Below are 23,369 nucleotides of genomic sequence, written 5' to 3' on the forward strand. Positions count from 1 at the left end.
CTAGGGGGTAGAAGCTGTCAAGGAGCCGTTTCGACCTAGACTTGGTGCTCCAGTACCGCTTGCCGTAGTTTATGACTAGGGTTACTGGAGTCTTTGACAATTGAAATGGCATAGAAAATGCTAAATGCTACACTAAAGTACAGAGCTTTACTGTTGTATCTAGTTGATGGTGTTGAAACATGTCGACGCTGGTTAAAGGATATAGGATCATGAAAAAGGAAACTATGACATATACAGTGTCTTGCGAAAGGCCCCCTTGAACTTTGCGACCTTTTGCCACATTTCAGGCTTCAAACATAAAGATATAAAACTGTATTTTTTTTGTGAAGAATCAACAACAAGTGGGACACAATCATGAAGTGCAACGACATTTATTGGATATTTCAAACTTTTTTAACAAATCAAAAACTGAAAAATTAGGCGTTCAAAATTATTCAGACCCTTTACTTTCAGTGCAGCAAACTCTCTCCAGAAGTTCAGTGAGGATCTCTGAATGATCTAATGTTGACCTAAATGACTAATGATGATAAATACAATCCACCTGTGTGTAATCAAGTCTCCGTATAAATGCACCTGCACTGTGATAGTCTCAGAGGTCCGTTAAAAGCGCAGAGAGCATCATGAAGAACAAGGAACACACCAGGCAGGTCCGAGATACTGTTGTGAAGAAGTTTAAAGCCAGATTTGGATACAAAACTATTTCCCATGCTTTAAACATCCCAAGGAGCACTGTGCAAGCGATAATATTGAAATGGAAGGAGTATCAGACCACTGCAAATCTACCAAGACCTGGCCGTCCCTCTAAACTTTCAGCTCATACAAGGAGAAGACTGATCAGAGATGCAGCCAAGAGGCCCATGATCACTCTGGATGAACTGCAGAGATCTACAGCTGAGGTGGGAGACTCTGTCCATAGGACAACAATCAGTCGTATATTGCACAAATCTGGCCTTTATGGAAGAGTGGCAAGAAGAAAGCCATTTCTTAAAGATATCCATAAAAAGTGTTGTTTAAAGTTTTCCACAAGCCACCTGGGAGACACACCAAACATGTGGAAGAAGGTGCTCTGGTCAGATGAAACCAAAATTGAACTTTTTGGCAACAATGCAAAACGTTATGTTTGGCGTAAAAGCAACACAGCCCATCACCCTGAACACACCATCCCCACTGTCAAACATGGTGGTGGCAGCATCATGGTTTGGGCCTGCTTTTCTTCAGCAGGGACAGGGAAGATAGTTAAAATTGATGGGAAGATGGATGGAGCCAAATACAGGACCATTCTGGAAGAAAACCTGATGGAGTCTGCAAAAGACCTGAGACTGGGACGGAGATTTGTCTTCCAACAAGACAATGATCCAAAACATAAAACAAAATCTACAATGGAATGGTTCAAAAATAAACATATCCAGGTGTTAGAATGGCCAAGTCAAAGTCCAGACCTGAATCCAATCGAGAATCTGTGGAAAGAACTGAAAACTGCTGTTCACAAATGCTCTCCATCCAACCTCACTGAGCTCGAGCTGTTTTGCAAGGAGGAATGGGAAAAAGTTCAGTCTCTCGATGTGCAAAACTGATAGAGACATACCCCAAGCGACTTACAGCTGTAATCGCAGCAAAAGGTGGCGCTACAAAGTATTAACTTAAGGGGGCTGAATAATTTTGCACGCCTAATTTTTCAGTTTTTGATTTGTTAAAAAAGTTTGAAATATCCAATAAATGTCGTTCCACTTCATGATTGTGTCCCACTTGTTGTTGATTCTTCACAAAAAAATACAGTTTTATATCTTTATGTTTGAAGCCTGAAATTTGGCAAAAGGTCGCAAAGTTCAAGGGGGCCGAATACTTTCGCAAGGCATTGTATCTTATATCTCTCTCATGCACACGCACCCTCACACATAAGGATGGGACTGGTACATGTTTGATAGTGTCTTGATGCTGTATTGCTTGTCCTTCATGTTCTAATACTTTAATGTCACCCCATCCTTGTGTTTTTTGGAAAGAAATAATAAAAAACGGGGAAAAAAGTAATTTAATAAAGGATATCGGACAGGAAGTCAAAACATTCATGACAAACTGCTGGAAGAGGTGTGCTCTGGTGCGTGAAATCTGTGCACTGGTATGTGTGTGTGTGTGTGGTTGTGTATGGCATATGCAAAGACTCAAGTAACACAATGCTGAGGTATGGAGTCCCTCAGGCAGGTGGCCACTGAGCCGGCATGGCTAAACGTGGTGTGTGTGTCTGTGTGAGTGTGTGTGGCTGAATGTGTGTGAGAGCCACATAAACAGCTGCCTGGCTGCTCTACATAGTGGACCGAAAGGACAGACAGTATACAGTTGAAGTCAGAAGTTTACATTCACCTTAGCCAAATACATTTAAACCCAGTTTTTCACAATTCCTGACATTTAATCTGAGTAATAAGTCCCTGTTTTAGGTAAATTAGGATCACCACTTTATTTTAAGGATGTGAAATGTCATAATAATAGTTGAGAGAATTATGTATTTCAGCTTTTATTTCTTTCATCAAATTTCCAGTGGGTCAGAAGTTTACATACACTCGTTTAGTATTTGGTAGCATTGCCTTTAAATTGTTTAACTTCAGTCAAACGTTTCAGGTAGCCTTCCACAAGCTTCCCACAATAAGTTGGGTGAATTTTGGCCCATTCCTCCTGACCGAGCTGTTGTAACTGTTGAGTCAGGTTTGTAGGTCTCCTTGCTCGCACACACGTTTTCAGTTCTGCCCACACATTTTCTATGGGATTGAGGTCAGGGCTTTGTGATGGCCACTCCAATACCCTGACCTTGTTTTCTTTAAGCCATTTTGCCACAACTTTGGGAGTATGCTTGGGGTCATTGTTCATTTGGAAGACCCATTTTACGACCAAGCTTTAACTTCCTGACTGATGTCTTGAGATGTTGCTTCAATATGTCCAAATAATTTTCTATCCTCATGATGCAATCTATTTTGTGAAGTGCACCAGTCCCTCCTGCAGCAAAGCACCCCCACAACATGATGCTGCCACCCCCGTGCTTCAAGGTTGAGATGGTGTTCTTCATCTTGCAAGCTTCCCCCTTTTTCCTCCAAACATAACGATGGTCATTATGGCCAAACAGTTCTATTTTTGTTTCATCAGACCAGAGGATATTTCTCAAAAAACTACGATCTTTGTCCCCATGTGCAGTTGCAAACCGTAGTCTGGCTTTTTTATGCCGATTTTGGAGCGGTGGCTTCTTCCTTGCTGAGCGGCCTTTCAAGTTACGTCGATATAGGACTCGTTTTACTGTGGATATAGATACTTTTGTAACTGTTTTCTCCAGCATCTTCACAAGGTCCTTTGCTGTTGTTCTGGGATTGATTTGCACTTTTCGCACCAAAGTACGTTGATCTCTAGGAGACAGTCTCCTTCCTGAGCAGTATGACGGCTGTGTGGTCCCATGGTGTTTATACTTGCGTACTATTGTTTGTACAGATGAACGTGGTACCTTCAGGTGTTTGGAAATTGCTCCCAAGGATGAACCAGACTTGTGGAAGTCTACAATTTGTTGTCTGAGGTCTTGTCTGATTTCTTTTGATTTTCCCATGATGTCAAGCAGAGGCACAGAGTTTGGAGGTAGGACTTGAAATACATCCACAGGTACACCTCCAATTGACTCAAATGATGTCAATTAGCCTATCAGAAGCTTCTAAAGCCATGACATCATTTTCTGGAATTTTCCAAGCTGTTTAAAGGAACAGTCAACTTAGTGTATGTAAACTTCTGACCCACTGGAATTGTGATACAGTGAATAATAAGTTAAATAATCTGTCTGTAAACAATTGTTGGAAAAATGACTTGTGTCATGCACAAAGTAGATGTCCTAACCGACTTCACAAAACTATAGTTTGTAAACAAGACATTTGTGGGGTGGTTGAAAAATGAGTTTCAATGACTCCAACCTAACACGGAACCCAAACCGGCTGCACGCGTGTGCTATCGTGCATACATTTATTTTGCCCCAAACGCAATCACGACACGCAGGTTAAAATATCAAAACAAACTCTGAACCAATTCCATTAATTTGGGGACAGGTCGAAAAGCATTAAACATGTATGGCAATTTATCTAATTAACTTGCACTTGCGAGCTAATTTTTCCTATTTAGCTAGCTTGCTGTTGCTAGCTAATTTGTCCTGGGAAATAAACATTGAGTTGTTATTTTACCTGAAATGCACAAGGTCCTATACTCCAACAATTAATCCACACATAAAACGGCCAACCGAATCGTTTCTAGTCATCTCTCCTCCTTCCAGGCCTTTTCATCTTTGAACTTATATGGTGATCGGCATCTAAACGTTCATAGTATAACCACCATTGTCTTATACGTGGGTATAACCAGTGAGGAGATGGCACGTGGGTACCTGCTTCTATAAACCAATGAGGAGATGGGAGAGGCAGGACTTTCAGCGCGATCTGCGGCAGAAATAGAAAGGAGTTCTATTTTAGCCCTTGGCATCGCAGCAGTGTGGGTGCAATAATTGAATAACATTGATTTCTAAATTTATTTTTGCAACGCTCGCGCACATGACGTGTCCGGTCTGGTCCGCATGTAAGTGTATGTAAACTTCCAACTGTAGCTTCAGTGCGCTTGTGGGTCTTATTGTGATGCTGAGGGCCCATAGTGCCCTCTTTCTGACCCAGAGCTGCTTTCTCTGTCTGTCTGTCTGGCTGGCTGCTGACAGGTACTGCTACATCAGATACTGCTCATCTTCTTACTGCACAGACGTGAAAACACAGCTAAAAGCAACGTCGTGGAGGCCTATGCAGCGCTTGTTTTCACCAGTCATTCTCTGTGACACCAGGAAAGAAGATGAGGAAAGGAGATGAGGAGAGGAGCTGACTGTAGACTATTACCTCTGAGCCAACGGAACGGTGCAATATGAAACTGACGTTTGCGAGGCTGATTGCAAGAAGTACAAACTCAGTGGAAGTCATCCTAAAGGTGGTCGAAAATAACTTCAAAGTGAACTTCATGGTCATCGTGAGGATTGATGGTACAGAGAGAGCCATTGCAAAGGCAAGGTACAATGTTGCATCAGCCATTCCCCTGAATAATGCACACTCATGAATAAACATACAGTATAGCTCTGAAGTACACTTCTATAACTGTCCATGTACAGCCTGTGAGGCCTGTTTTTTCCTCCCTCTCTCTCTCTCTTTCTATTTTGCGCTCATCCTCTGCTTCTCTCTCTCTCTCTCTCTCTCTCTCTCTCTCTCTCTCTCTCTCTCTCTCTCTCTCTCTCTCTCTCTCTCTCTCTCTCTCTCTCTCTCTCTCTCTCTCTCTCTCTCTCTCTCTCTCTCTCTCTCTCTCTCTCCTGCCTTCCCCCTTCAAACAACACACATGCCTATCATGTACAGTATGTCTCTATTTCTTTGCTTGCTCCCTCTCTTTCTAAATCAAATTAAATTGTATTGGTCGAGTACACATATCTTGCAGATGTTATTGCAGTGCAGTAACACCTAACAATACAAAACAACACACACAAATCCCAAAAATGTAAATAAAGGAATTAAGAAGTATAGAAATATTAGAATGAGCAATGTCAGAGTCCGGAATATAAATCTATATGTATATGATGGTGTGTATAGACATTATGGACAGTATATGAATAGAAAAGGTGTGTACAGCAGTAGTTATATAGGATGAGCCTTGACTAGAATACAGTATATACATATGAAGTGGGTAAAACAGTATGTAAACATTATTCAAGTGACCAGTGTTCAATGACTCTACTCTTGTTACCCCCTCTTCACCACCCCACCTTCCTCCATCTTGTCTTCCTCTCTTTTCCCCTCACTATCTCTCTCCTTCTCTCTGTCTCTTGCTCTCTCTCTCTAGTCTGAAGATAGTACAGACAGCTATGAGTCTGAGGTGTGTCAGTCTCGCTGGTCTTGATTCAGTTCTATAACAGACAGGTAGTGGGCTGTGTGAAAGCAGCCATCCAGACAGCACAAAGACTGTCTACTGGGAATTAACCCCTCGGAAGAATACACCCTGCCCGTCTGCCTCTCTGTGTCTGTCTGTCTGGCTGCACTACCTCTTATAAATAATACAACACTTCCCCCAGGTCCTCGTAGACTCTTCTATCCTCCACACCACATTCTCCCCTCCTCCTCTTCCTCCTCCTCCTCCTCTTCTTCCTCTCACCTTTCAGAAATCTTCACTGGAATACCAGACATTCATGTTTGTGTTTGTGTTTGTGTGTGTGTGTGTGTGTGTTTGTGTGTGTGTGCGCGTGTGGATTAGTCTGCGATCACTGGGGCTCTGTCAGTCTGTCAGGCAATGGGAAGGGCAGGGACAAAGAGGATAATTTCAATAAGAATACTGCAGCTGAGAGGACAGAGCTCTCCCAGTGGGGTGACTTCCACTCTCAGCTCTTACACACACACACACACGCATGAACGCATGCACAAACGCACGCACAGACATACACACACATTCACACGCACACATCCACTGTAGGAGGATATGGGATGAAATGGTCTGAAATAGAGGGAGGAGGAGAGGAGATAGATACATAGTCCAGTTTGGTGTGTAAAACTACTGTGTTTGGTTTATGTACCCTATGGCCCTATGTGTGTGTATGTGTGTGTGCGTATGAGTAGGTGTGTGGTTGTCATCCTCTCCAGTCAGTCTTCACCGAAGGATCCCCATCCCTAAACCCATGCACCTGTCCCTGCACCTGTCTGTCTGTAACTGCAGGTTTAATCCTGTGAGTGGGGCCCTGGAGTGGCGCTTAAGTTAGGCCCTGGCCCCTTCACCATCATTATCCCCTCCGTCTGGCCCCCAGATCTCTCATTACATGCAAATACAGCCTCTTTATGTGCCTGGTGAATAGGGAACCCCCTCTCTGCTGAACAGGACCCCCTCCTTCCCCAGTCAGAGCTGAAGATAACCCACCAGCCATTACACAGGATCCCCTGCTACACTTTACTATACCATATCATGACCACTTCAGCTTTAGGATCTTTTGAGGGCTGTTAGTGATCAGAAGGCAGCTGGTTTTTGTTGGTGGTATGGTACTCGCAAAACACCAGTCTCAACATCAACAGCGAAGAGGCGACTCCGGGATGTTGGCCTTCTAGGCAGAGTTGCAAAGAAAAAGCCATATCTCAGACTGGCCAATAAAAAGAAAAGATTAAGATGGGAAAAAGAACACAGACACTGGACAGAGGAACTCTGCCTAGAAGGCCAGCATCCCGGGGTGGCCGCTTAACTGTTGACGTTAAGACGGGTGTTTTGCGGGTACTATTTAACGAAGCTGCCAGTTGAGGATTTGTGAGGCATCTGTTTCTCAAACTAGACACTCTAATGTACTTGTCCTCTTGCTCAGTTGTACACCGGGGTCTCCCACTCGTCTTTCTATTCTAGTTAGTTTGCTCTGTTCTGTGAAGGGAGTAGTACACAGCGTTATACGAGATCTTGAGTTTTTTTTAGAAATGTATTATTCAGAACAAGAATAGACTGACGAGTTTCAGAAGAAAGGTCTTTGTTTCTGGCCATTTTGAGCCTGTAATCGAACCCACAAATGCAGATGCTCCAGATACTCAACTAGTCGAAAGAAAATACGGTTTTATTGCCTCTTTAATCAGAACAACGGGTTTCAGCTGTTTTAGCATAATTGCAAAAGGGTTTTCTAATGATCAATTAGCCTTTTAAAATGATAAACTTGGATTAGCTAACACAATGTATCACAGGAGTGATGGTTGCTGATAATGTCCCCTGTACGACTATGTAGATATTCCATTTAAAAAAATCAGCCGTTTCCAGCTACAATAGTCATTTACAACATTAATAATGGCTACACTGTATTCCTGATCAATTTGATGTTATTTTAATGGACAAAAAATTAGCTTTTCTTTTAAAAAACAAGGACATTTCTAAGTGACCCCAAACTTTTGAATGGTAGTGTATATGTATGTGTATTTCTTTTTTATTTCACCTTTATTTAACCAGGTTGGCCAGTTGAGAACAAGTTCTCATTTACAACTGCGACCTGGCCAAGATAAAGCAAGTAGAGATACTGGTGTGCAAAAGAGCAAAAAAACAAATATGGGGATGAGGTAGGTAATTGGTTGCGCTGTGTACAGCTGCAGCGATCGGTAAGCTGCTCTGACAGCTGATGCTTAAAGTTAGTGAGGCAGATATAAGTCTCCAACTTCAGTGATTTTTGCAATTCGTTCCAGTCAACGGCAGCAGAGAACTGGAAGGAAAGGCGGCCAAAAGAGGTGTTGGCTTTGGGGATGACCAGTGAAATACACCTGCTGGATCGTGTGCTACGGGTGGGTGTTGCTATGGTGACCAGTGAGCTGAGATAAGGCGGAGCTATACCTAGCAAAGACTTATAGATTACCTGGAGCCAGTGGGTCAAAGGCAACGAATATGTAGCAAGGGCCAGCCAATGAGAGCAGTGGTGGGTAGTATATGGGGCTTTGGTGACAAAACAGATGGCACTGTGATAGACTGCATCCAATTTGCTGAGTAGAGTGTTGGAGGCTATTTTATAAATGACATCGCCGAAGTCAAGGATCGGTAGGATAGTCAGTTTTACAAGGGTATGTTTGGCAGCATGAGTGAAGGAGGCATTGTTGCAAAATAGGTTCTAGATTTAATTTTGGATTGGAGATGCTTAATGTGAGTCTGGAAGGAGAGTTTACAGTCTAACCAGACAATTAGGTATTTATAGTTGTCCACATATTCTAATTCAGAATCATCCAGAGTAGTGATGCTTGTCGGGCAGGCGGTTGTGGGCAGTGATCGGTTGAAGAGCATGCATTTAATTTTATTAGCATTTAATGTATATGTGTGTGTGTGTGTGTGTGTGTGTGTGTGTGTGTGTGTGTGTGTGTGTGTGTGTGTGTGTGTGTGTGTGTGTGTGTGTGTGTGCGTGCGTGCGTGCGTGCGTGCGTGCGTGCGTGCGTGCGTGCGTGCGTGTACATACCTGGCTAGCTGTGGGGCAGTCTGCCCCGGTCAGTGTTTGCTGTTGGACAGTCCTTTAGCATGGCTGGAGCTGGTCCTGGTACACACCTGTATACTGTCACCTGACTCCACCTGCAGCTTGACATTTGGTACCGTGAAGATAGTAGCCACTGGGGTAGGAGAGAGAGAGAGAGAGAGAGAGAGAGAGAGAGAGAGAGAGAGAGAGAGAGAGAGAGAGAGAGAGAGAGAGAGAGAGAGAGAGAGAGAGAGAGTTGAGTGAGAGAGAAAGAGAGAGAGAGAGACAAAAGAGAGTAAGGGAGAAAGAGTGAGAGAATGTGATTTATCAGTCATTAAAGCCAACCTCATAGTTTCCTCTTAGAGTCAAAGGATGACAGATTGAGTCAAAATACTCTGAAATGAAGAGAGTTTATCTCTTTAAGGCTTATTCGAGAGTTGCAGGACACACTATTACTGAACCTGAGTTATAAAAACACCACTCTCTCTCACATCCTTTATTTCCTTTCCATGAGGAGATATCAGAGTCTGTAATACTCTGAGATATCAGAGTCCGTAATACTAAGAGATATCAGAGTCTGTAATGCTAAGAGATATCAGAGTCCGTAGCACTGTGAGATATCAGAGTCCGTAATACTAAGATATATCAGAGTCTGTAATGCGCCGAGATATCAGAGGCCGTAATACTAAGAGATATCAGAGTCTGTAATACTAAGCGATATCAGAGTCAAATCAAATCAAATTTTATTTGTCACATACACATGGTTAGCAGATGTTAATGCGAGTGTAGCGAAATGCTTGTGCTTCTAGTTCCGACAATGCAGTGATAACCAACAAGTAATCTAACTAACAATTCCAAAACTACTGTCTTATACACAGTGTAAGGGGATAAGGAATATGTACATAAGGATATATGAATGAGTGATGGTACAGAGCAGCATACAGTAGATGGTATCGAGTACAGTATATACATATGAGATGAGTGTGTAGACAAAGTAAACAAAGTGGCATAGTTAAAGTGGCTAGTGATACATGTATTACATAAGGATGCAGTCGATGATGTAGAGTACAGTATATACATATGCATATGAGATGAATAATGTAGGGTAAGTAACATTATATAAGGTAGCATTGTTTAAAGTGGCTAGTGATATATTTACATCATTTCCCATTATTAAAATGGCTGGAGTTGGGTCAGTGTCAATGACAGTGTGTTGGCAGCAGCCACTCAATGTTAGTGGTGACTGTTTAACAGTCTGATGGCCTTGAGATAGAAGCTGTTTTTCAGTCTCTCGGTCCCAGCTTTGATGCACCTGTACTGACCTCGCCTTCTGGATGATAGCGGGGTGAACAGGCAGTGGTTCGGGTGGTTGATGTCCTTGATGATCTTTATGGCCTTCCTGTAACAACGGGTGGTGTAGGTGTCCTGGAGGGCAGGTAGTTTGCCCCCGGTGATGCGTTGTGCAGTCCTCACTACCCTCTGGAGAGCCTTACGGTTGAGGGCGGAGCAGTTGCCGTACCAGGCGGTGATACAGCCCGCCAGGATGCTCTCGATTGTGCATCTGTAGAAGTTTGTGAGTGCTTTTGGTGACAAGCCGAATTTCTTCAGCCTCCTGAGGTTGAATAGGCGCTGCTGCGCCTTCTTCACGACGCTGTCAGTGTGAGTGGACCAATTCAGTTTGTCTGTGATGTGTATGCCGAGGAACTTAAAACTAGCTACCCTGTCCACTACTGTTCCATCAATGTGGATAGGGGGGTGTTCCCTCTGCTGTTTCCTGAAGTCCACAATCATCTCCTTAGTTTTGTTGACGTTGAGTGTGAGGTTATTTTCCTGACACCACACTCCGAGGGCCCTCACCTCCTCGCTGTAGGCCGTCTCGTCGTTGTTGGTAATCAAGCCTACCACTGTTGTGTCGTCCGCAAACTTGATGATTGAGTTGGAGGCGTGCGTGGCCACGCAGTCGTGGGTGAACAGGGAGTACAGGAGAGGGCTCAGAACGCACCCTTGTGGGGCCCCCGTGTTGAGGATCAGCGGGGAGGAGATGTTGTTGCCTACCCTCACCACCTGGGGGCGGCCCGTCAGGAAGTCCAGTACCCAGTTGCACAGGGCGGGGTCGAGACCAAGGGCTTGATGACGAGCTTGGAGGGTACTATGGTGTTGAATGCCAAGCTGTAGTCGATGAACAGCATTCTCACATAGGTATTCCTCTTGTCCAGGTGGGTTAGGGCAGTGTGCAGTGTGGTTGAGATTGCATCGTCTGTGGACCTATTTGGGCGGTAAGCAAATTGGAGTGGGTCTAGGGTGTCAGGTAGGGTGGAGGTGATATGGTCCTTGACTAGTCTCTCAAAGCACTTCATGATGACGGAAGTGAGTGCTACGGGGCGGTAGTCGTTTAGCTCAGTTACCTTAGCTTTCTTGGGAACAGGAACAATGGTGGCCCTCTTGAAGCATGTGGGAACAGCAGACTGGTATAGGGCTTGATTGAATATGTCCGTAAACACACCGGCCAGCTGGTCTGCGCATGCTCTGAGGGCGCGGCTGGGGATGCCGTCTGGGCCTGCAGCCTTGCGAGGGTTAACACGTTTAAATGTCTTACTCACCTCGGCTGCAGTGAAGGAGAGACCGCATGTTTTCATTGCAGGCCGTGTCAGTGGCACTGTATTGTCCTCAAAGCGGGCAAAATAGTTATTTAGTCTGCCTGGGAGCAAGACATCCTGGTCCGTGACTGGGCTGGGTTTCTTCTTGTAGTCCGTGATTGACTGTAGACCCTGCCACATGCCTCTTGTGTCTGAGCCATTGAATTGAGATTCCACTTTTCTCTGTACTGACGCTTAGCTTGTTTAATAGCCTTGCGGAGGGAATAGCTGCATTGTTTATATTCGGACATGTTACCAGACACCTTGCCCTGATTAAAAGCAGTGGTTCGCGCTTTCAGTTTCACGCGAATGCTGCCATCAATCCACGGTTTCTGGTTTGGGAATGTTTTTATCGTTGCTATGGGAACGACATCTTCGACGCACGTTCTAATGAACTTGCACACCGAATCAGCGTATTCGTCAATATTTCCATCTGACGCAATACGAAACATGTCCCAGTCCACGTGATGGAAGCAGTCTTGGAGTGTAGAGTCAGCTTGGTCTGACCAGCGTTGGACAGACCTCAGCGTGGGAGCCTCTTGTTTTAATTTCTGCCTGTAGGCAGGGATCAGCAAAATGGAGTCGTGGTCAGCTTTCCCGAAAGGGGGGCGGGGCAGGGCCTTATATGCGTCGCGGAAGTTAGAGCGCAATCGACATGCTGATAAAATTTAGGGAGTCTTGTTTTCAGATTAGCTTTGTTAAAATCCCCAGCTACAATGAATGCAGCCTCCGGATAAATGGTTTCCAGTTTGCAAAGAGTTAAATAAAGTTCGTTCAGAGCCATCGATGTGTCTGCTTGGGGGGGGGGGATATATACGGCTGTGATTATAATCGAAGAGAATTCTCTTGGAAGATAATGCGGTCTACATTTGATTGTGAGGAATTCTAAATCAGGTGAACAGAAGGATTTGAGTTCCTGTATGTTTCCTTCATCACACCATGTCCCGTTAGTCATGAGGCATACGCCCCCGCCACTCTTCTTACCAGAGAGATGTATGTTTCTGTCGGCGCGATGCGTGTAGAAACCCGTTGGCTGCACCGCCCTGGATAGCGTCTTCCCAGTGAGCCATGTTTCCGTGAAGCAGAGAACGTTGCAGTCTCTGATGTCCCTCTGGAATGCCACCCTTGCTCGTAATACTAAGATATATCAGAGTCTGTAATGCTCCGAGATATCAGAGTCCATAGTACTAAGAGATATCAGAGTCTGTAATACTAAGAGATATCAGAGTCCATAATACTAAGAGATATCAGAGTCTGTAATGGTCCGAGATATCAGAGTCCATAATACTAAGAGATATCAGAGTCTGTAATTCTCCGAGATATCAGAGTCCATAATACTAAGAGATATCAGAGTCTGTAATGCTCCGAGATATCAGAGTCCATAATACTAAGAGATATCAGAGTCCATAATACGAAGAGGTATCAGAGTCTGTAATGCTCCGAGATATCAGAGTCCATAATACTAAGAGATATCAGAGTCTGTAATGCTCCGAGATATCAGAGTCTGTAATACTAAGAGATATCAGAGTCCATAATACTAAGAGATATCAGAGTCTGTAATGGTCCGAGATATCAGAGTCCATAATACTAAGAGATATCAGAGTCTGTAATGCTCCGAGATATCAGAGTCCATAATACTAAGAGATATCAGAGTCTGTAATGCTCCGAGATATCAGAGTCCATAATACTAAGAGATATCAGAGTCCATAATACGAAGAGGTATCAGAGTCTGTAATGCTCCGAGATATCAGAGTCCATAATACTAAGAGATATCAGAGTCCATAATACTAAGAGATATCAGAGTCTGTAATGCTCCGAGATATCAGAGTCCATAATACTAAGAGATATCAGAGTCCGTAATACTAAGAGATATCAGAGTCTGTAATGCTCCGAGATATCAGAGTCCGTAATACTAAGAGATATCAGAGTCTGTAATGCTCCGAGATATCAGAGTCCATAATACTAAGAGGTATCAGAGTCTGTAATGCTCCGAGATATCAGAGTCCATAATACTAAGAGATATCAGAGTCTGTAATACTAAGAGGTATCAGAGTCTGTAATGCTCCGAGATATCAGAGTCTGTAATGCTCCGAGATATCAGAGTCCATAATACTAAGAGATATCAGAGTCTGTAATGCTCCGAGATATCAGAGTCCATAATACCAAGAGGTATCAGAGTCTGTAATGCTCCGAGATATCAGAGTCCATAATACTAAGAGATATCAGAGTCTGTAATACTAAGAGGTATCAGAGTCTGTAATGCTCCGAGATATCAGAGTCCATAATACTAAGAGATATCAGAGTCTGTAATACTAAGAGGTATCAGAGTCTGTAATGCTCCGAGATATCAGAGTCCATAATACTAAGAGGTATCAGAGTATGTAATGCTCCGAGATATCAGAGTCTGTAATGCTCCGAGATATCAGAGTCCATAATACTAAGAGGTATCAGAGTCTGTAATGCTCCGAGATATCAGAGTCCATAATACTAAGAGGTATCAGAGTCTGTAATGCTCCGAGATATCAGAGTCCATAATACTAAGAGGTATCAGAGTCTGTAATACTAAGAGATATCAGAGTCTGTAATGGTCCGAGATATCAGAGTCCATAATACTAAGAGATATCAGAGTCTGTAATTCTCCGAGATATCAGAGTCCATAATACTAAGAGATATCAGAGTCTGTAATGCTCCGAGATATCAGAGTCCATAATACTAAGAGATATCAGAGTCCATAATACGAAGAGGTATCAGAGTCTGTAATGCTCCGAGATATCAGAGTCCATAATACTAAGAGATATCAGAGTCTGTAATGCTCCGAGATATCAGTCTGTAATACTAAGAGATATCAGAGTCCATAATACTAAGAGATATCAGAGTCTGTAATGGTCCGAGATATCAGAGTCCATAATACTAAGAGATATCAGAGTCTGTAATGCTCCGAGATATCAGAGTCCATAATACTAAGAGATATCAGAGTCTGTAATGCTCCGAGATATCAGAGTCCATAATACTAAGAGATATCAGAGTCCATAATACGAAGAGGTATCAGAGTCTGTAATGCTCCGAGATATCACAGTCCATAATACTAAGAGATATCAGAGTCCATAATACTAAGAGATATCAGAGTCTGTAATGCTCCGAGATATCAGAGTCCATAATACTAAGAGATATCAGAGTCCGTAATACTAAGAGATATCAGAGTCTGTAATGCTCCGAGATATCAGAGTCCGTAATACTAAGAGATATCAGAGTCTGTAATGCTCCGAGATATCACAGTCCATAATACTAAGAGATATCAGAGTCCATAATACTAAGAGATATCAGAGTCTGTAATGCTCCGAGATATCAGAGTCCATAATACTAAGAGATATCAGAGTCCATAATACTAAGAGGTATCAGAGTCTGTAATGCTCCGAGATATCAGAGTCCATAATACTAAGAGATATCAGAGTCTGTAATGCTCCGAGATATCAGAGTCCATAATACTAAGAGGTATCAGAGTCTGTAATGCTCCGAGATATCAGAGTCCATAATACTAAGAGATATCAGAGTCTGTAATACTAAGAGGTATCAGAGTCTGTAATGCTCCGAGATATCAGAGTCCATAATACTAAGAGATATCAGAGTCTGTAATACTAAGAGGTATCAGAGTCTGTAATGCCCGAGATATCAGAGTCCATAATACTAAGAGGTATCAGAGTCTGTAATGCTCCGAGATATCAGAGTCTGTAATGCTCCGAGATATCAGAGTCCATAATACTAAGAGGTATCAGAGTCTGTAATGCTCCGAGATATCAGAGTCCATAATACTAAGAGGTATCAGAGTCTGTAATGCTCCGAGATATCAGAGTCCATAATACTAAGAGGTATCAGAGTCTGTAATACTAAGAGGTATCAGAGTCTGTAATGCTCCGAGATATCAGAGTCCATAATACTAAGAGGTATCAGAGTCTGTAATGCTCCGAGATATCAGAGTCCATAATACTAAGAGGTATCAGAGTCTGTAATGCTCCGAGATATCAGAGTCCATAATACTAAGAGATATCAGAGTCTGTAATGCTCCGAGATATCAGAGTCCGTAATACTAAGAGATATCAGAGTCTGTAATGCTCCGAGATATCACAGTCCATAATACTAAGAGATATCAGAGTCCATAATACTAAGAGATATCAGAGTCTGTAATGCTCCGAGATATCAGAGTCCATAATACTAAGAGATATCAGAGTCCATAATACTAAGAGGTATCAGAGTCTGTAATGCTCCGAGATATCAGAGTCCATAATACTAAGAGATATCAGAGTCTGTAATACTAAGAGGTATCAGAGTCTGTAATACTAAGAGGTATCAGAGTCTGTAATGCTCCGAGATATCAGAGTCTGTAATGCTCCGAGATATCAGAGTCCATAATACTAAGAGATATCAGAGTCTGTAATGCTCCGAGATATCAGAGTCCATAATACTAAGAGGTATCAGAGTCTGTAATGCTCCGAGATATCAGAGTCCATAATACTAAGAGATATCAGAGTCTGTAATACTAAGAGGTATCAGAGTCTGTAATGCTCCGAGATATCAGAGTCCATAATACTAAGAGATATCAGAGTCTGTAATACTAAGAGGTATCAGAGTCTGTAATGCTCCGAGATATCAGAGTCCATAATACTAAGAGGTATCAGAGTCTGTAATGCTCCGAGATATCAGAGTCTGTAATGCTCCGAGATATCAGAGTCCATAATACTAAGAGGTATCAGAGTCTGTAATGCTCCGAGATATCAGAGTCCATAATACTAAGAGGTATCAGAGTCTGTAATGCTCCGAGATATCAGAGTCCATAATACTAAAGAGGTATCAGAGTCTGTAATACTAAGAGGTATCAGAGTCTGTAATGCTCCGAGATATCAGAGTCCATAATACTAAGAGGTATCAGAGTCTGTAATGCTCCGAGATATCAGAGTCCATAATACTAAGAGGTATCAGAGTCTGTAATGCTCCGAGATATCAGAGTCCATAATACTAAGAGATATCAGAGTCTGTAATGCTCCGAGATATCAGAGTCCGTAATACTAAGAGATATCAGAGTCTGTAATACTAAGAGGTATCAGACAGAGTCTGTAATGTTCCGAGATATCAGAGTCTGTAATGCTCCGAGATATCAGAGTCCGTAATACTAAGAGATATCAGAGTCTGTAATACTAAGAGATATCAGAGTCTGTAATGCTCCGAGATATCAGAGTCTGTAATGCTCCGAGATATCAGAGTCCATAATACTAAGATATATCAGAGTCTGTAATACTAAGAGATATCAGAGTCTGTAATGCTCCGAGATATCAGAGTCTGTAATGCTCCGAGATATCAGAGTCTGTAATGCTCCGAGATATCAGAGTCTGTAATGCTCCGAGATATCAGAGTCCATAATACTAAGAGATATCAGAGTCTGTAATGCTCCGAGATATCAGAGTCTGTAATGCTCCGAGATATCAGAGTCTGTAATGCTCCGAGATATCAGAGTCCATAATACTAAGAGATATCAGAGTCCATAATACGAAGAGGTATCAGAGTCTGTAATGCTCCGAGATATCACAGTCCATAATACTAAGAGATATCAGAGTCCATAATACTAAGAGATATCAGAGTCTGTAATGCTCCGAGATATCAGAGTCCATAATACTAAGAGATATCAGAGTCCGTAATACTAAGAGATATCAGAGTCTGTAATGCTCCGAGATATCAGAGTCCGTAATACTAAGAGATATCAGAGTCTGTAATGCTCCGAGATATCACAGTCCATAATACTAAGAGATATCAGAGTCCATAATACTAAGAGATATCAGAGTCTGTAATGCTCCGAGATATCAGAGTCCATAATACTAAGAGATATCAGAGTCCATAATACTAAGAGGTATCAGAGTCTGTAATGCTCCGAGATATCAGAGTCCATAATACTAAGAGATATCAGAGTCTGTAATACTAAGAGGTATCAGAGTCTGTAATACTAAGAGGTATCAGAGTCTGTAATGCTCCGAGATATCAGAGTCTGTAATGCTCCGAGATATCAGAGTCCATAATACTAAGAGATATCAGAGTCTGTAATGCTCCGAGATATCAGAGTCCATAATACTAAGAGGTATCAGAGTCTGTAATGCTCCGAGATATCAGAGTCCATAATACTAAGAGATATCAGAGTCTGTAATACTAAGAGGTATCAGAGTCTGTAATGCTCCGAGATATCAGAGTCCATAATACTAAGAGATATCAGAGTCTGTAATACTAAGAGGTATCAGAGTCTGTAATGCTCCGAGATATCAGAGTCCATAATACTAAGAGGTATCAGAGTCTGTAATGCTCCGAGATATCAGAGTCTGTAATGCTCCGAGATATCAGAGTCCATAATACTAAGAGGTATCAGAGTCTGTAATGCTCCGAGATATCAGAGTCCATAATACTAAGAGGTATCAGAGTCTGTAATGCTCCGAGATATCAGAGTCCATAATACTAAGAGGTATCAGAGTCTGTAATACTAAGAGGTATCAGAGTCTGTAATGCTCCGAGATATCAGAGTCCATAATACTAAGAGGTATCAGAGTCTGTAATGCTCCGAGATATCAGAGTCCATAATACTAAGAGGTATAAGAGTCTGTAATGCTCCGAGATATCAGAGTCCATAATACTAAGAGATATCAGAGTCTGTAATGCTCCGAGATATCAGAGTCCATAATACTAAGAGATATCAGAGTCTGTAATGCTCCGAGATATCACAGTCCATAATACTAAGAGATATCAGAGTCCATAATACTAAGAGATATCAGAGTCTGTAATGCTCCGAGATATCAGAGTCCATAATACTAAGAGATATCAGAGTCCATAATACTAAGAGGTATCAGAGTCTGTAATGCTCCGAGATATCAGAGTCCATAATACTAAGAGATATCAGAGTCTGTAATACTAAGAGGTATCAGAGTCTGTAATACTAAGAGGTATCAGAGTCTGTAATGCTCCGAGATATCAGAGTCTGTAATGCTCCGAGATATCAGAGTCCATAATACTAAGAGATATCAGAGTCTGTAATGCTCCGAGATATCAGAGTCCATAATACTAAGAGGTATCAGAGTCTGTAATGCTCCGAGATATCAGAGTCCATAATACTAAGAGATATCAGAGTCTGTAATACTAAGAGGTATCAGAGTCTGTAATGCTCCGAGATATCAGAGTCCATAATACTAAGAGATATCAGAGTCTGTAATACTAAGAGGTATCAGAGTCTGTAATGCTCCGAGATATCAGAGTCCATAATACTAAGAGGTATCAGAGTCTGTAATGCTCCGAGATATCAGAGTCTGTAATGCTCCGAGATATCAGAGTCCATAATACTAAGAGGTATCAGAGTCTGTAATGCTCCGAGATATCAGAGTCCATAATACTAAGAGGTATCAGAGTCTGTAATGCTCCGAGATATCAGAGTCCATAATACTAAGAGGTATCAGAGTCTGTAATACTAAGAGGTATCAGAGTCTGTAATGCTCCGAGATATCAGAGTCCATAATACTAAGAGGTATCAGAGTCTGTAATGCTCCGAGATATCAGAGTCCATAATACTAAGAGGTATCAGAGTCTGTAATGCTCCGAGATATCAGAGTCCATAATACTAAGAGATATCAGTCTGTAATGCTCCGAGATATCAGAGTCCGTAATACTAAGAGATATCAGAGTCTGTAATACTAAGAGGTATCAGACAGAGTCTGTAATGTTCCGAGATATCAGAGTCTGTAATGCTCCGAGATATCAGAGTCCGTAATACTAAGAGGTATCAGAGTCTGTAATACTAAGAGATATCAGAGTCTGTAATGCTCCGAGATGTCAGAGTCTGTAATGCTCCGAGATATCAGAGTCCATAATACTAAGATATATCAGAGTCTGTAATACTAAGAGATATCAGAGTCTGTAATGCTCGAGATATCAGAGTCTGTAATGCTCCGAGATATCAGAGTCTGTAATGCTCCGAGATATCAGAGTCTGTAATGCTCCGAGATATCAGAGTCCATAATACTAAGAGATATCAGAGTCTGTAATGCTCCGAGATATCAGAGTCTGTAGTACTAAGAGATATCAGAGTCTGTAATACTAAGAGATATCAGAGTCCATAATACTAAGAGATATCAGAGTCTGTAATGATATCAGAGTCTGTAATGCCGAGATATCAGAGTCCATAATACTAAGAGATATCAGAGTCCATAATACTAAGAGATATCAGAGTCTGTAATACTAAGAGATATCAGAGTCCATAATACTAAGAGATATCAGAGTCTGTAATGCTCCGAGATATCAGAGTCCATAATACTAAGAGATATCAGAGTCTGTAATGCTCTGAGATATCAGAGTCCGTAATACTAAGCAATACCAGAGTCTGTAATGTTCCGAGATATCAGAGTCTGTCCGAGATATTAGAGCTAAGAGATATCAGAGTCCGTAATACTAAGCAATATAGAGTCTGTAATGCGTAATAGTCTATAGAGATATCAGAGTCTGTAATGTCGAGATATCAGAGTCCGTAATACTAAGAGTAATACTAAGCAATACTAGAGTCTGTAATGCGCCGAGATATCAGAGTCTGTAATGCTAAGAGATATCAGAGTCCATAATACTAAGAGATATCAGAGTCTGTAATGCTCCGTAATACTAAGAGATATCAGAGTCCGTAATACTAAGCAATACCAGAGTCTGTAATGCAGAGGCCGAGATATCAGAGTCTGTAATACTGCGAAGGTCGAGTCAAGGACAATATTATTGTACACTACTTCTGTCTCAGATTCCCACAGTGTTTCTGTTAAATGTCATAATCACAATCCAATTCTCTCACACACACACACACACACACACACACACACACACACACACACACACACACACACACACACACACACACACACACACACACACACACACACACACACACACACACACACACACACACACACACACAGGACTGGGTAGTCTATTATGCCTCCTGTAATTCTTCCATTGTTCATAATAAATCTGTCAAGCTATTGTCTCTATAATTCCCAACACATTAGACAACGGAGTGCATTTTTTGGCTGAATAAACCATGTTCTCCTTCAGTCCCTAGCCAGATAACAATAATAAAGATTCAGCTTTAATGTTGAACACGCTGTGTGTGTGTGTATATGCGTTGCGTGTGTGTGTATACATATGTGTTGTGTGTGTGTGTGTGTGTGTGTGTGTGTGTGTGTGTGTGTGTGTGTGTGTGTGTGTGTGTGTGTGTGTGTGTGTGTGTGTGTGTGTGTGTGTGTGTGTGTGTGTGTGTGTGTGTGTGCCATGTTTCTTTCTTCATTATCTGTGGTGTTGTAATGAATGTAAAGCTCATGTTAGTTAGTGTTAGAGTGCTGACAGTTTAACTCCCAGTGGTGTGTTGGGCTGGGGCATTTCCTATCAGTCTCTATTCTCCTGCTGCCTGTCTACCTGCTGCACAAAACAACATCACCATGTTTCACTAGCAGGCTAACACCCAGGATAACAATGATCCCTTTATTTAACTTCTCTCATTCCTTCTCTTCAGAGACATTTCTCCTCTGCTTCCCCTCCTCCACCACCATTTGTTATTCTCTCCCTCCCTCCTTTCATTCCTCCCTCCCTCCTTTCATTCCTCCCTCCCTCCTTTCATTCCTCCCTCCCTCCTTTCATTCCTCCCTCCCTCCCTCCTTTCATTCCCTCCCTCCCTCCTTTCATTCCTCCCTCCCTCCCTCCTTTCATTCCTCCCTCCCTCCCTCCTTTCATTCCTCCCTTCCTCCTTTCATTCCTCCCTCCCTCCTTTCATTCCTCCCTCCCTCCTTTCATTCCTCCCTCCCTTCCTCCTTTCATTCCTCCCTTCCTCCTTTCATTCCTCCCTCCCTCCCTCCTTTCATTCCTCCCTCCCTCCCTCCTTTCATTCCTCCCTCCCTCCTTTCATTCCTCCCTCCCTCCTTTCATTCCTCCCTCCCTCCTCCCTTCCTCCTTTCATTCCTCCCTCCTCCTTTCATTCCTCCCTTCCTCCTTTCATTCCTCCCTCCCTCCCTCCTCCTTTCATTCCTCCCTCCCTCCTCTCATTCCTCCCTCCCTACTGTCATTCCTCCCTCCCTCCTCTCATTCCTCCCTCCTCCTCTCATTCCTCCCTCCCTCCTCTCATTCCTCCCTCCCTCCTTTCATTTCCTCCCTCCCTCCCTTTCATTCCTCCCTCCCTCCCTCCTTTCATTCCTCCCTCCCTCCTTTCATTCCTCCCTCCCTCCTTTCATTCCTCCCTTCCTCCTTTCATTCCTCCCTCCCTCCTTTCATTCCTCCCTCCCTCCTTTCATTCCTCCCTCCCTCCTTTCCTCCCTCCTTCCCTCCTTTCATTCCTCCCTCCCTCCTTTCATTCCTCCCTCCCTCCTTTCATTCCTCCCTACCTCCTTTCATTCCTCCCTCCCTGCTGCTACAGTGTTGATCCACCAAGGACCTCATTTATACAGTATAACAGTATGAATTAATTTGACTATATTCTTTCTCAATCAAAAGCCTGCCTCTTCGTATGTGTGTGTGCGTGTGCGTGTGAGTGTGCGTGTGTGTGTGTGTGAGAGAGAGAGAGAGAGAGAGAGAGAGAGTGTGCAATCATGCCTGCACGTGTGTGTGTGCATATGCATGTGTGTGTGTGTGTAACAGCACAAAGAGAGCCACCATCTCTCCCAGCCCGGTGACCGCCGCAGAGCTCCTGCTTCTCCTAACAGAACAACCTACTGTGGCCTGCTGATAACAGGATTAATAGAGATCAATCAATCCTCATCTGGGGAATTTAAAATGAGAATGATTCTCATATTAAAATGACCAGCCTGTGGGTGGGTTGTCTCCAATGCAGCTCCTATGAAGCTATCTTAACAGGCTTTGGGCTTTGACACTGGTGATGAGAGGGGTGAACGGATAGGATTGGCTCTGTATGTATCTGTGTTTCTAGTCTAATAATATGGGTGGTATGTAATCTCTGAATGACACAGTTGAATGTCCTGTTCTGATTCGATGGCAAATGAACTGTCATGTAGGATGCCAGGTTGAGTATTGTGATAGGAAAATTATGTTTGTAAAAAAATATATATATATATACATATATAAAAATGCCTAGTTGCCCATTATTTTGGCTACCATGTCTATCTAGAAGAAGAGATCTCAGAGACTTTGAAAGAGGGGTCTCAAAGTGGTGTGTGTGTTCGTGCGTGAATGTGTGTGTGTGTGTGTGTTCGTGCGTGCGTGCGTGAGTGTGTGCGTGTGTGCGCGTCTCAGGCACTAGATCTCAATCCAATTGAACACGTATGGGAGATTCTGGAGCAGCGCCTGAAACCGCATTTTCCACCACCATCAACAAAACACCAAATTATGGAATTTCTCGTGGAAGAATGATGTCGCATCCCTCTAATAGAGTTCCAGACACTTGTAGAATCTGTGTCAAGGTGCATTGAAGCTTGTGGTGGTTCAACGCCCTATTAAGACACTATGTTGGTGTTTCCTTTATTTTGGTAGTTGCCTATATACATACCTGTTGTATGTGAGGACTGCCTCTTTGAGGTCTTGTTTCATATCTTGAAAAATTAAAGGAGAGCCGCACACTCTAGGAGCTCAGATGCAATAACTTACTGTAGTACATAATACATACTGTAGGCCTACAAACATTTACAATAGCAAAATCACAAGAATGGCTTCAGATCAAAGTCTACGTTGAGCCCGAGGGGAGCAAGGATCTTTAAATTAAA

At 42.7% G+C, this 23,369-nt stretch overlaps 1 protein-coding gene across 3 annotated transcripts in view; it reads right to left on the reverse strand.

Annotated features, from left to right (window-relative positions):
• LOC118372994 (cyclin-dependent kinase 14) overlaps positions 1-23,369 on the reverse strand; it is a 284,041-nt gene that overhangs the window by 96,437 nt on the left and 164,235 nt on the right. For 2 of the 3 annotated variants that reach the window (XR_008088001.1, XR_008088002.1), the window contains one exon: positions 8,980-9,125. Coding sequence is in view for 1 of the 3 variants with exons in the window: in XM_052489873.1 (XP_052345833.1) it covers positions 9,007-9,125 (119 nt within the window). In the remaining 2 variants the exon portion in view is untranslated. Of the gene's footprint in view, positions 1-8,977; positions 9,126-23,369 lie in introns of those variants that run through there. The other variant, XM_052489873.1, reaches the window with a different exon arrangement.

Source organism: Oncorhynchus keta, chromosome 31, assembly GCF_023373465.1.
Source record: "Oncorhynchus keta strain PuntledgeMale-10-30-2019 chromosome 31, Oket_V2, whole genome shotgun sequence".
Lineage (NCBI taxonomy): Eukaryota > Metazoa > Chordata > Actinopteri > Salmoniformes > Salmonidae > Oncorhynchus > Oncorhynchus keta.